The 13580-nt window shown below is 50.4% G+C and overlaps 2 protein-coding genes across 5 annotated transcripts in view; one reads left to right on the top strand and one right to left on the bottom strand.

Annotated features, from left to right (window-relative positions):
• Nucleotides 1-3285: 3285 nt before the first annotated feature.
• Nucleotides 3286-12352, bottom strand: CBY1 (chibby family member 1, beta catenin antagonist). Of its 4 annotated transcripts, none has more exons than XM_030320643.3 (5): nt 12276-12352; nt 8419-8534; nt 5688-5793; nt 5483-5601; nt 3286-4005 (listed from the first exon to the last, which is right to left on the bottom strand). In XM_030320643.3, the coding sequence occupies exons 2-5, from the start codon at nt 8494-8496 to the stop codon at nt 3925-3927; spliced, it is 384 nt and encodes a 127-aa protein (XP_030176503.1). In that variant the 5' UTR covers nt 8497-8534; nt 12276-12352; the 3' UTR covers nt 3286-3924. The 4 variants fall into 4 exon arrangements, with proteins under 4 accessions (XP_030176503.1, XP_030176505.1, XP_030176502.1 ...); XM_030320645.1 differs by lacking the exon at nt 12276-12352 and adding an exon at nt 11754-11810; XM_030320642.1 differs by lacking the exon at nt 12276-12352 and adding an exon at nt 11543-11683.
• Nucleotides 12298-13580, top strand: part of FAM227A (family with sequence similarity 227 member A) — a 78295-nt gene continuing 77012 nt past the window's right edge. The window contains exon 1 of the mRNA XM_032594038.1: nt 12298-12382. The gene's annotated coding sequence lies outside the window, so the exon portion shown is untranslated. The remainder of the gene's footprint in view (nt 12383-13580) is intronic.

Here is a 13580-nt window from a genome sequence, read left to right as displayed (position 1 = left end):
AGATGAGATGGTCTAGAAAAGGCAGAGTGAGAAGGGAAGACAAAGGCCAGGATCCTATGGGATCAGACATTTAAAGGTAGAGCGAAATCACGGACAGTAGACAGGTGGTTGCTGGGGGCTGGGGGAGAGGAAACAGAAACCCATAACCAAAGAGTTAACAGGGCAGCCAAGGCAGCTGCAACTTCTCCCCAAACCTGCTTGGGGGTGCTCAGAATGCTGTCTGCCACCATGTTCCTCTACGATAATAGTCATGCCATGATGACCGAGTGGTTAATTTAGTCGCTTTGCAGGAACTCAGGGTTTCGTCAAGAAGCCAGCTAGAACCAGTCAGGACACTGACCTCCCCTTGGAGCCCAACAAAATGAAATTAACCTTCCCCTACCTCCTAACTTCCTTTATCTGATTTTGAGTCACAAAGCTCCTCTCTCCTTCCCCTTACCCACACCCTTTTCTACTTGCCTTTAAAAAATGCCTGGCCATCCTGCTTCAGGGAGGCCGACTTGAGGCTCATTTTCCCATCTCCTCACGTGGCTGCCTCAAGAAGAACCTCTAGCCTCCTTGCCCACTAGAGATCTATCTCAACGATCAGCTTTGCTGCACATCGGGCACACGAACTTGGGTTCAGTTACAAAACGGAGAGTCACTGTTTGATGGGTATAGAGTTTCAGTTTACAGGCTGAAGTGTCCGGAGATGGGACGGCGGTGATGATGGCACACGATGGATGTATTCAGTACTGCTGAGCTGTAGAATTAAAAATGGTTACGATGGTAAATTTTGTTATTTTGCCACAATAGAATTTAAAGACAAGCAGAAAAGCAGAACTATCAGGGATAAAAAGGGGGGGACCTTCTTCCCCCACCTCAAGAGGTTCAAGGAGCTGCTGGAGAGGAAGAAGGATCGGAGAAGGGTGGCTTCACTGAAGGCTTCAAGGAGAACTGCTCAGAATCAGCAAAGAAGACAGGGTGAGGACGATGCCAGGCCAGGGGTCACCGTCGAAGAGTAACGCACAAGTACAGGTGCTAACGAGTGAGTGTGGATGCCCCATGCAGGCACAGAGTGACTCTGCCACCCGGATGGAGAAGGAGATGGGGTGTTCTAGAACCCCAGCCTCCAGGTCCTCTCCTACCCCATCCCTCAAGTCCACGCTTTCCGTCTTTCCTGTTTCCGTCCCATCAGAATTTGAAATTGGTAACAGTTCTTTATGTGGGTCAATGGACGGGCACAGATCCCTTTTGGAATCCTAGAAAAGCTGGAAGCCCCTCCCGTAAAAAATACCCATCAGCCCCTATCTGTGCGATAGTGCAGGTGGGGGCCCCTTGCGAGGCCTCAAACTGTACCACTTCCTCTGATTGCCCCTAATCCTGCACTTGCGCCCTCAGGCCCCCAGAGCTCTCGCGAAGCTCCTCAGTAACAGCTCCCCCTAACCGGACATACAGCCCAGAAAGTCCCAGAAGTTGCTGTAGATCACAAGGGATACCGTCAAGTAGACAGTACTATTTCTTTGGGTGTCCCCCAAGTAGCAGATTTGGTTAATAAAGGCTTCGAAGGAGGAAGAATTTTAACCAGAACCTGAAGGATGGATCTGACTAGAAAGATAAGAACTTGAGGGGGTGCCTGGCTCGATCAGTCGGTGCAGTGTGCAACTCTTCAGCTCGGGGCTATGAGTGCAAGCCCCCTGTTGGGTGTAGAGATTATTTAAAAATAAAACCTTAAAAAAAGGAAGGTAGGGACTTGAAAGAATATAGCACCTCGGTGAGGAAAAACACCAAACACTGGTGGGTGCCACCTTCAATTCAGTCCAGAATCTGACCACTTCACCTTCTCTCCTGCCACCTGTCTTGTCCCAGCCTGGCCCCCTTCAGTCTGTTTTCTCCACACAGAAGGCAGAGGATCTGGCCAGAGGATTTAAAAAAAAAAAAAAAAAAAAAAAATTGATCGTCACACTCCTCTGCTCAAAACCCACCAATGGCTTATTTGCCTTTTCACTCAAAATAAAAGTCCTTGGGGCTCCAGGGTGGCTCAGTTGGTTGAGCATCCGACTTTGACTCAGGTCATGATCTCACAGCTCGTGGGTTTGAGCCCCATGTCAGGCTCCGTGCTGACAGCTCGGAGCCTGGAGCCTGCTTTGGATTCTGTGTCTCCCTCTCTCTCTGCCCTTCACTTGCACTCTCTTTCTCTCAAAAATAAACATTAAACAAATGAAAAGTCCTCCTTCACTGCAGAACGGTCCCACATAGTGACTCCAACCCCCTCCGGCGCCAGTGGGGGTGCAGAGGGGGACCCACATCACTGACACCCAATCCTGCCCCTCATGATTCCCAAGGTTTCAGCCTGGGCTCCGTCCCTTCCAGCTGTGTCACCTTGCCGGATTCGTTTCTTCATCTCAGAGCAGGGGACGATGACACACTTGAATCCTGAGAATTAGCAATGGGCTGTCTGGCACCAAAGGCACTCAGGAAGTGGTTGCCAACGATGCTGCCCTAGGAAGTGCCAACCCCCAACTGCTCCCAATATCTGCACCTGGAGACTTACACCCCACATGTATTTGTAACCTCCCCTAATTTTTTCAGAGTTCTTCTCTCCTATCGGAAAGTAAGGTTTATGGGCTGGAGCTTCTATCCGTCTCCCCTAAAGCTGTTCCTAAGGGTGGGCTGTGGACAGCAGCCTCCAACAGAGGCTGTCCTCCACCCGGCCCCTCCCTTTCACCGGGAGCTAGGAGTCCACAGGCTCCCACGCTTCTGCTGTGCGATCCCGGACCGGTTTCTGAACCTCCTGGAGTCTGGCTCCTTACCTGCAAGGACACGTGCTGATGGTCCCTGCTTCGCGGGGCTGAGCAGAGGAGGAAATGAGCAGGGGCAAAGTGCTGAGGCCTGTCCTAGGCAAGTCACCGGCTTTCAGAAATTATTGACCATAGTGGCCATCCCCAGTCTAAAGCCCTGGACTCTGTCCCCGTCTTGGCGCCCTCCCCTTTAACTGTGGAGCTGGGTTCTCTCTCACTGACTCCCTCCTCCAACCAGAGCAGCTCACACGGACTTGGGTGCAAATTCCCACTCTAGGAATGCAGCCTCCCACCCCGACCGCTCGGTCCCTGCCAGGTTCAGGCTGGTGGCAAATCTCCGAAGGGCTGCAGCAGAATTTGGGCAGGGACACTGCTTCTGTTCCAGGCCGGCCTCTGCCGATGCCCGGGGAGCTGGAGCGCTTCTCCTGCCGTGGTGGCGTTTCCCCACAACTCAAAAATTCGGTCTCTGGACGGCGAAACAGAAGCTTCGACGCCAGGCTCTATGTACTTCTTCAAGAACTGCTGCTTTCATTTTTCAGTCACTTTGGCCACGCACAGATTACATACCAGCATTTAATTTTCAGAAAAGCGTGTAAACGGGAAAGTAGCACAAAAATGCAGTGTTGCCCGTGGAAGGCTGGTGCTGGCCACTGACAAGCCGAAGCCAGAAGAGGCTGTGGATCTGGGGACTGAGTATTCTTCGAAGGACGAAGCGAGTAGGCCTGGGGGGGGGTGGGGGGGTGGGGGCAGGGAGGACCGGGAGAGCTGCTCATCCAAGGGCCCTGAGGCAGGACTCTTTAGAACTGGTGCCACACCCCGGACACCAGCCCAGCGTGAGGGGGGAGACAATGAACTCCAGCTGCTTTGGCCACAGCATCAGTCCGGTGAGGGCGAACCTGGGAAGGCGCATTCGTACGTGGAGTGACTAGACAGCATCCCAGGGCTCATTCCTAGGACTGCCCTGGCCTGGAGTCCTGGCTTCCACCAGTGTGTTCCCGCTGCCAAACCGAGGGGGCCGGTGCCTTCTGGCCCCGTGATAGGACACTCTGGGCCACTAGTTCGGCTAGAAAAACCCCTCAGCCCCATCCACCTCCTCTGATCGGTGGGCTTCTCCCTTTCCTCCTAGCGAATGTCTTCAGGGTCTTCATTTCCTCCTGCGGCTGGTGTTTTTCAGTTCTTCCAATTCCTTCTCCATCAAGTGGGACTCGGCGGTGGTTTCAGAGAGCTGAAAGTGAGGCAGCGGACCGTTAACCAAGAAGGACCTTCCGGGGCTGTTGCAGGTTTGCGAGGGCAGCTCTGCGCGGTGGGGAGAGCATCCCTACCCTCACACGCCACTGACGGCCCCCACGAGGGGAACCCCTTTGTACCCGGGCAGAATGCAACCCCCTGACAACCCAGGGCCTCCGGTACTTAATCACAGTCCACCCTCTCCACATTTTGGTCACCTAGGATTGCACCAAGTTCACTGCCTTGAAGACGGCAGGCCTCAGGGGATGAAAAAGGCACATAATGGACCATTCTAAGGCTAAAGAAATAAGAGTCTGAGTAGCTTCTGATCTGTAGCTCCCATAATGGTGATCAGGGGGGAAAAAATACCCAAAAAAGAATGCCACTTTTCCTACTAGGGTCTTTCAGGGGGCTTGAGAAAGCCCCTGAGTAGAAGGTGGAAGACATTCAAGACAGGGACAGAAACTTTACTCTCCAGAGTGGAGGTCGGCTTACCGTGAAATAAGAGCTGCCCTTCGGAGCAATACACTATTGCAGGTGCTTGTGTGATTAACTCAGCATGAGGCAGATCCTATCATTGTGCCTATTCGACAACGAAACTAAGTTTCTTCACACAGGGCAGTTAAACAACACGCTGAAGTCACATGGCCAGTGGTGGAGCCGAACAAGGAACCAGGCAGGTTAGCTCCAGAATGCACGCTCTTAACCGTGACAGCAGAGGCGCGCCTGCCTCCCGGCCAACTTTCACCGGCACCCCCAGTCCCAACAGCCCGCGGGGTTTTTAGCAGCCACAGGAAACTGACACCAGCACAGAGCGGGCCCCTCGGCAGGTCTGACACTCACTAATGCCCGCTGGATATGGGACTTCGGGCCACGAGCAGACGGTCCTTCTTCCTGGAATGCCCTCTTCCCACCCTCCGATCCTCCCTTGGTCCTTCTACATTCAATTCAAACATCCCTTTCTGTGACACCCTCCTGACTGGATAGAATTACTTTCGCTTGTGCTGGCGCCAGGCCCTGGGCACACTCCAATTGTTACTCTTGCCCCCAGGCACTGTCATTTTGTTTCTTGTCCATCTCCCTGCGAGACAGTGAGGCCCTGAGAGTAGGGACTCGCTCATTTATATCTTTGGATTCAGGGGCGCCTGGGTGGCTCAGTCGGTTAAGCGTCTGACTTCGGCTCAGGTCATGATCTCACGGTCCGTGAGTTCGAGCCCCGCGTCGGGCTCTGTGCTGACAGCTCAGAGCCTGGAGCCTGTTTCGGATTCTGTGTCTCCCTCTCTCTCGGACCCTCCCCGGTTTATGCTCTGTCTCAAAAATAAATAAATGTGAAAAAAAAAAAATTTGTATCTTTGGATTCGAAGCAACTTACCTGGGCAAACTGGCATTCCAAAGGAATCAGCTGGATGGAATGACTCTCCGTGGAGCCTCCCCAAAAGGAAAGCCTAGGCGCCCCTCCCCATCACCCTCCTCACCATGTCCAGCAGGATGTCCACCTTCAGCCGCAAGAGGTTGTTCTCTTCCTCCAACTGCTGGTTCCGCCTGCGTAGGCGCTGAGCCTCCCTCCGGTCCACACCTCCGCTAATCCCCATCTCTGGGGAAGGACAGAACGAGCAGTTAGTTACGTGGGGGCTTCCTTTCCACAATCTTGCTGGACAGAAGGGCAGGAAATCAGCCCACCTGCTATCCACTGGCCATTTTCAAACTTCAGGCTTTGCCCTGCCAGGTTCATAGTGGGGGTTCCATAGTCAAGGCCCAGCTCCACCTCCCGGGTTGACCGGTCCAGCTGTGGACGAGACACTGCATGGAGGCTTCAGGAAGCACACGGGGGACCCCAGTCCCAGTGACTCTCCTGCTAACTGTATTTGTATCCCAGCAACTAACTTCCTTTTTCTAATCCTTACCTCGCACACTTCGTAACTTTTTGTTAAAAGTCAGAAAATCCGATAAGGCACAAAACAACAAAAACTTTTATTTATTTTAATAAATTAAAAAAAAATTTTTTTTGAGAGAAGAGAATGTAAGCGGGGAAGGGACAGAGGATTCAAAGTGGGCTCTGCGCTGACAGGCTGACAGCGGCCAGTCCGATGTGGGGCTCGAACTCACGAACCATGAGATCGTGACCTGAACCAAAGTCGGACGCTCATTTGACTGAGCCACCTAGGAGCCCCTACTTTTTTTTTAATGTTTACTTATTGTTTTTGAGAGAGACAGAGAGAGAGAGCGCAGAGATCCGAAGCAGGCTCCTCACTGACAGCACAGTGCCCGACGCGGGGCTCAAACTCACAAACCCGTTGAGATCATGACCTAAGCTGAAGCTGGCCGCTTGACCGACCGAGCCATCCAGGCGCCCCACAACAAAACCTTTTAAACTCTAAGAGGGAAGAAACGTCCCACCTTATTGTAAGATACAGGTTTTCCAGAAAAACTACATATAACGAAATTTGAATTATTTGATGTCTACTTGGCACTTAACGGTTTTAAGAAATCCTACCATACATTTTTAATAAAGTAGAAAATCCTTTTTAAAGGTTAATAAGCCCCGAGGTGATCGCTTGCTCACCATGGGGCGCTACAGGTCACAAAAAAGGCATGAAATGCTAACACTCAATCAGTAGTCAGTCATAGGTGGTCTGTAACATGGTTTTCAAAGTTTCGGGGGCGCCTGGGTGGCGCAGTCGGTTAAGCGTCCGACTTCAGCCAGGTCACGATCTCGCGGTCCGTGAGTTCGAGCCCCGCGTCAGGCTCTGGGCTGATGGCTCAGAGCCTGGAGCCTGTTTCCGATTCTATGTCTCCCTCTCTCTCTGCCCCTCCCCCGTTCATGCTCTGTCTCTCTCTGTCCCAAAAATAAATAAAAACGTTGAAAAAAAAAAAATTCAAAGTTTCTACGACTCACTCAGCAGCCACGCCACGCCAGGACTAGGCCGAGGGATTCCAAGGTGAATGTGACCAGCCCTGCCCTTGAGGAGCTGCTGTCTAGAGCTTCCACACAGCCTTGAATGACACTAACGGTGGCAGAACACCATCCTTTGAGAATGAGTATGATTCTTAGACACAACTAAAATGGATTCTTGGCTAAGTCCTGGGAATAAACTGAAGACGAGCTGGCTAGTGTCATTTGGAGCCCGAATCACGATGAGATTGACTGTCTTACTAGGTTCTTGAACATGCTCTGACAATGATTTCCAAACAGGACTTAAAAATGTTCTTGTTCTTGGTTTTTCTTCTTGTTTTTTAATTCTTTTTAATGTTTATTTATTTTTGAGAGAAACAGAGCACAAGGGGAGGAGGGGCAGAGAGAGAGGAAGACACTAAATCCGAAGCAGGCTCCAGGCTCCGAGCTGTCAGCACAGAGCCCGATGCAGGACTCGAACTCACAAACCACGAGATCATGACCTGAGCGGAAGTTGGACACTTAACCTAAGACTGAGCCACCCAGGCACCCCATTTTTGGTTTTGTTTTAAAGTTTATTTATTTGGGGGCACCTGGGTGGCTCAGTCAGTTAAGTGTCCAACTTCGGCTCAGGTCATGATCTCACGGTTCGTGAGTTCGAGCCCCGCTGTGCTGACAGCTCAGAGCCTGGAGCCTGCTTCGGATTCTGTGCCCCCTTCGCTCTCTGCCCCTCCTCTGCTTGTGCTCTCTCTCTGAAAAATAAACAAACATTAGGGGTGCCTGGGTGGCTCAGTCAGTTAAACGTCTGACTTCAGCTCAGGTCATGATCTCACAGTCCGTGAGTTCGAGCCCTGCGTCGGGCTCCGGGCTGACAGCTCGGAGTCTGGAGCCTGCTTCAGATTCTGTGTTTCCCTCTCTCTAGCCTTCCCCCTTTCATGCTCTGTCTCTCCCTGTCTCAAAAATAAACATTAAAAAAAAAGAAGAAAATATTAAAGATTTTAAAAATTAAAAATAAAATAAAAATAAACAAACATTAAAAAAATTTTTTTAAGTTTATGTATTTGGGATGCCTGGGTGGCTCAGTTGGTTGAACATTTGACTCTTGATTTTGGCTGGGGTCATGATCCCAGGGCTGTGGGACTGAGCCCCCCATTGGGCTCCACAGAGCATGGAGTCTGCTTGGGATTCTCTCTCCCCTCTCCCTCTGCCCCTCTCCCCTGCTTGCATTCTCTCTTTCTAAAATTAAAAAACCAAAAAAAAATTTTATTTATTTAAGTAATCTCTACATCCAACATGGGGCTCAAACTCACAACCCTGAGATCAAGAGTCACATGCTCTTCCGACTGAGCCAGCCAGGAGCCCCAAGAGTTAAAAAGGTTTTTAGCAATAGCAATAATATGAATTAGAAGGATGTCTTCCTTACAAGGGTGCCTCTGGAGGACGACACTTTCCATCAGGGACCAGGCTTGATGTTTCAGCCACACTGCACACCGGGATGGGCCCAGTAGTGATACTCACATTATGCAGATTGGAGAGAGAAGCAGATTTCCGAGGGGGCGTCTTCTTGGGACTGAACGTATTTCCAAAGAGAGGCATCTTTGGCCGGATGAAGGAAAGGCCAATGCTCCCTTCTCCTAGGGTCAGGAAAAGTCACGGGTACAAACAGATGAGTCGACCTTACGCCACTGTGGAGCCCGATGCGGGGCTCCATCCTGCAACTCTGGGATCATGACCTGAACCCAAATCAAGAGTCAGACACTCAACCCACTGAGCCACGCAGGCACCCACACTTTTCATTTTCTCTAGGTGGAGACACAAGATGCTACAATTTTTTCAGTTAGGCAAAACCTAGGAAATTTTTATTTTCTTTTTTTAGAGTTCATTTATTTATTCTTTGAGAGAGACAGAGAGAGAACGCGTGCACAAGCAAGGTAGGGACAGAGAGAGGAAGAGAGAATCTCAAGCAGGCCCCATGCTCAGCACAGAGCCCAACATGGGGCTCAATCTCACAACTGTGAGCTCATGACCTGGGCCGAAATCAAGAGTCGGATGCTTAACCCACTGAGCCACCCAGGCGCTTCAACCTAGCAAAATTTTGAATGTGTATACTTTTTGGCCAGCAAATTTACTTCTAAAAGTTTGTCCTCCACAAAGAATTGGACAGGTACAGATAAATGTTCCCCGCTGTTGGGGCGCCTGTGTGGCTCAGTTAAGCATCTGACTCTTAATTTCAGCTCAGGTCATGGTCTCATGGTTCTCTGGCAGCCCAGAGCCTGCTTGGAATTCTCTCTCCCTCTCTGCCCCTCTCCCACACTCTCTCTCTCTCTCTCCAAATAAATTTAAAAACTTAGAAAAAAAAAATTCCCTACTGTTGGTAACAGTGAAAAAAAAGAAACAATCCAAAATGTCTACCAATGGTTGGTGTAGCCAAATACACTGTTGTGTTCTTACAATGGAATGCTACAGGGCAGGTAAAAACAACGAGGCAGCTGTATATGGACTGACCTGGAAAGAACCCAACATACTCTAACATTAAGAAAGCAAGCTGCAGGGGCACCTGGGTGGCTCAGTAGGTTGAGCATCCGACTTTGGCTCAGGTCAATGGTCTCATGGCTTGTGGGTTCGAACCCCACCTCAGACTCTCTGCTGTCAGCAGGGAGCCCACTTCGCATCCTCTATCCACCCCCGTCCGTCCCTCCCCTGCTTGCACTCTGTCTCTCTCTCAAAAATAAACATTAAAAAAAAAGAAAAGCGGGGCACCTGGGTGGCGCAGTCGGTTAAGCGTCCGACTTCAGCCAGGTCACGATCTCGCGGTCCGTGAGTTCGAGCCCCGCGTCGGGCTCTGGGCTGATGGCTCAGAGCCTGGAGCCTGTTTCGGATTCTGTGTCTCCCTCTCTCTCTACCCCTCCCCCGTTCATGCTCTGTCTCTCTCTGTCCCAAAAATAAATAAACGTTGAAAAAAAAAAATTAAAAAAAAAAAAAAAAGAAAAAAAGAAAAGCAAGCTACAGAACAATGTGTATACTATGATGGTATAAGAGAAGACAGAAATAAAGAAAAAAAAGGCAAGAATGTAGGTGTGCACATTAAAAAATAGAAGAAAATCGGGGCACCTGGGTGGCTCACTTGGTTAAGGATCCAACTCTTGATTTCAGCTCAGGTCATGATGTCAGGGTCATGGAATTGAGCCCCATGTCTGGCTGTGTGCTGGGTGTGGAGCCTGCTTAAGAGTCTCTCTCTTTCTGTATCTCTCCCCCTCTCTCTCCCTGCTTATGCACTTTCTCTGTCTCTCTTAAATAAATTAAATAAAACAAAACAAAACAAAATAAAATCTGGAAATATACACCAAACTGCTCAATATGCTTAATGCGGGAAGGGGAATGGGATGGCTGGCTTAAGTGACATTGTCATTTTATAGGTAAAAAATGGTCAAATGGTGGCAATTCCATGTTATAATATCAAATTAGATTAAAGGAATATATTTCTGGATTTAATAAATTACTACAATGGTAATATATTCATGTGTTAATTATGGAAAAAAAAAAAACAAAAGAACAAAAAACAGCTAAAAGGCAGCACCTGCCCTTCCAAGCATCTGGAGACATCTGAAAAAGTTAAAATACTTAGCCAAGTTGTTCTTGCAAAGCCTCCAGTCATGCCTGAGTGTATCACTTGGACGCAACTTGGAGTTCCAGGTCTGGCTCTGCCCCTCAATTGCCTGCTAAACCCTAGCCAAGTTACTTTATTTCTCCGGGTTTTACCAGGAGCAATTCCCTCACAACCTCATCCATTCTCATAACCCTTAAGCAGAGAACGATCATCAATATATTACAGATGAGGAAAAGGAAGGGTCTGGTGGAGCTGCCTTTTAAGTCAGTACCAATAATCCACGAACAACTTTGGCTGAGTCCCTAGGATCCTGGAACATTAGTGTGGACCCAGAAGTTCCAGCTGACCCCCGTGGCCCAAGGCAGCTGTCTCTCTAGTGAAACTCCCTGGGGAGAGAGGGCTCAGCTCTAAGGAAGTGAAGGAAGAGCATCTGGGTTCCAGTCATGGCTCTGCCACTCAGCCCCAGTGGGACCCCAGAACTTATCTTCTCTGCCCCCCCCCCCCCGCTTCTTTATTTGTAATCAGAGATAACAACAGTTACCCACTTACAGGTTGTTATAGTGTGTTGGTGTTTATAAAAAGCTGTGAGCATTTGATGCTCACAACAACCCTGAGAAATAGATGAAGTGAAGTATGTCCCAGTCTACAGATCAGAAAACGGAGGCTTAGAGAAGTAAAGTAACTCGCGGTGGGAAGGTGGTGGAATTGGGTTTCAAATAAGGTCTACTCCTCCGCGCTGATGACAATAATCACTTCATCACTGTGCAATGCTTTACAGTTTGCAATGGACCACAACATACACTATCCTATTTTTACCTAACAAGAAGGTGAGGGGACAGTTTTTGACTTTCATTGGATTCTCGAAGAGATATGCGTCCCTCAAAGATTTCAGAGCCGCGCCGCGCAGAAACTCTGCCACCCGGGGCTGCTGGACTCAACTAACCGTAGAGAACAAACGTTCACACGCACGCCTTCATCTAACCCTCTTCACAGCCAGCCGGTTGACGGGGAGGAACTACCACCCCGGTTTCTCACCGAGGAAACCCGCTGCGAGAAGTGCGGAGACCGGCCTGGGATGAATCCAGCCTCCGCCCCCTGTGCCGCGCCCTCGGGCCGCTCCAGCGGCGGGGAAGCCCCGGGTCCCCTGGAGCACGCCCGGGCGTCCCATCCCTCCTCGGGCCCTGGAGCGACGCCAGGCTCAGAACAGTCGCGCCCCAGGAGCCAGGGACAAAACACAGCCAGATACCTGCCGGAAACCGCCTGCAGAGGCTCGCGTCACCCACCGCGACCACGGCTCCCGGGATGCTCCGCCCCCCCCCTCCGCGCGCGCACGCGCAGCCCCGCCCCGGCCTCTACCACCGAGAGATATGGGGGTGCCCGGCGCGGCGGGGTGTCCAACGGGAGCCTCCGCGAAGCATCAGAAACACTTGAGGACTGCCCTCGATACATTGAAGACAATCTACGGCGGGGGGGATGTCTCCTGGAGTCATTTCCATTCCCCGTGCGATAGGCTGGGACGAGGAACTACACTCTCCCTCCCCACAAGCCCATTGGTCTGGTCTCCCCGACCACCCGGGACCATCACTGTGGTAACGGCGTCTCGCGGACGCAGCGGTGGCTCACTATGGTTCCATTGTTGTGGGAAGGGTGGCAGTGGTGACTGCGCCTGGCGTTTCCTGGGGAACGCCAGGACTCACAGTAGCAAAATGGGCCTCTCCCCGACGCCCCTCCTCCTCCTCTTCCTCCCCGAGCACAAAGCAAAGGGCACCTCTTCCTGGTGGATGTCGGGTGTCCCATCCAGAACTTTGCGGGGTCCCCTGAGGGACCCGTGGCGGAACCGGCCCCAAGTTCGTCGGATTTCGCCTATGTCTTCAGGTAAGACACAGAAGAAGGACGATGATCCGCCCTGCCCACTTCCGCAGACTGCAGTTTCCTGACTCTCATCAGCTTTTACAAGCAGGGGAAACTGAGGCCAGGGACCGCTTCAAGGTGGCACAGTGAGCGAGGGCAGAGAACTACTCGAGAATCAACTCCAGATCCCCTGAAGTCCTAACAGTGAACTATTGGTTCCATTAGAAAAATAAACTCAGAACCATTCGAGGGATGTTTATTGGGTGCCTAGTGAGTGCACCAGCCCATACATCCAATGAGATGCAGAACCCATGGGTCTCTGGCTCCAAGTGCAATTTTCTTCCAACTACACCTCAGTGTATTAAAAAGGGGAGAGTTCCATGTCCTAGAACCAAGACCTGCACAGTCTAATGCCGCACTACCCAATGGAAACATGATGTGGGCCACGTATGTAATTTAGAATTTTCTAGTAGCCATATTTTAAAGATTTTTAAAAACCAGGTTATATGGATTCGAACATTTTATTTAACTCGTATATTCCAAATATTATCATTTCAACATATGATCAGTGCTTTTACATTGATACTGCTTCAGCTTTTAAGTTTAAATTAACTAAAATCGGGGGCACCCGGGTGGCTCAGTCGGTTGAGCCTCCCGACTTCAGCTCAGGTCATAATCTCACGGTCTGTGAGTTCGAGCCCCGCGTCGGACTCTGTGCTGACAGCTCAGAGCCTGGAGCCTGCTTCAGATTCTCGGTCTCCCTCTCTCTCTGCCCCTCCCCCACTCATGCTCTGTCTCTCTCTGTCTCAGAAATAAATAAACATTAAAAAAAAATTAAATTAACTAAAATTGAAATTTCATTTCTTCAGTCACACTAACCAGATTGCAAGGGCTCAGTTGTCACATGTGGCTAGTGGCTACTGCGATGCACAGGTCTCGCCTTTTCCTGCCTTTCTACACTTGCTCTCCTCTGCTTGGATGGTATTTCCCCATCCCCTTTATCTAGTTAACTCCTGCTCTTCCTCCAAGCTTGCCTACATCCTTACGTAATCTCAGCTCATCTCACAGCACTGCGTATGTTCCTTCAAAGCAGTGGTCACAGTTATCATTCACAATTATTTATATAATTGTTTGATTACCACATGTCTCCCTGGCAGACAGAAGTCCGTTAGAGCAGGGAGCAAGTCTGGTTTCGCTCACCACCCTGTCTCCAGGAAGAACA

This window comes from Lynx canadensis, chromosome B4, assembly GCF_007474595.2.
Source record: "Lynx canadensis isolate LIC74 chromosome B4, mLynCan4.pri.v2, whole genome shotgun sequence".
Taxonomy (NCBI): domain Eukaryota; kingdom Metazoa; phylum Chordata; class Mammalia; order Carnivora; family Felidae; genus Lynx; species Lynx canadensis.
This window is presented reverse-complemented; position numbering and strand designations above follow the sequence as displayed.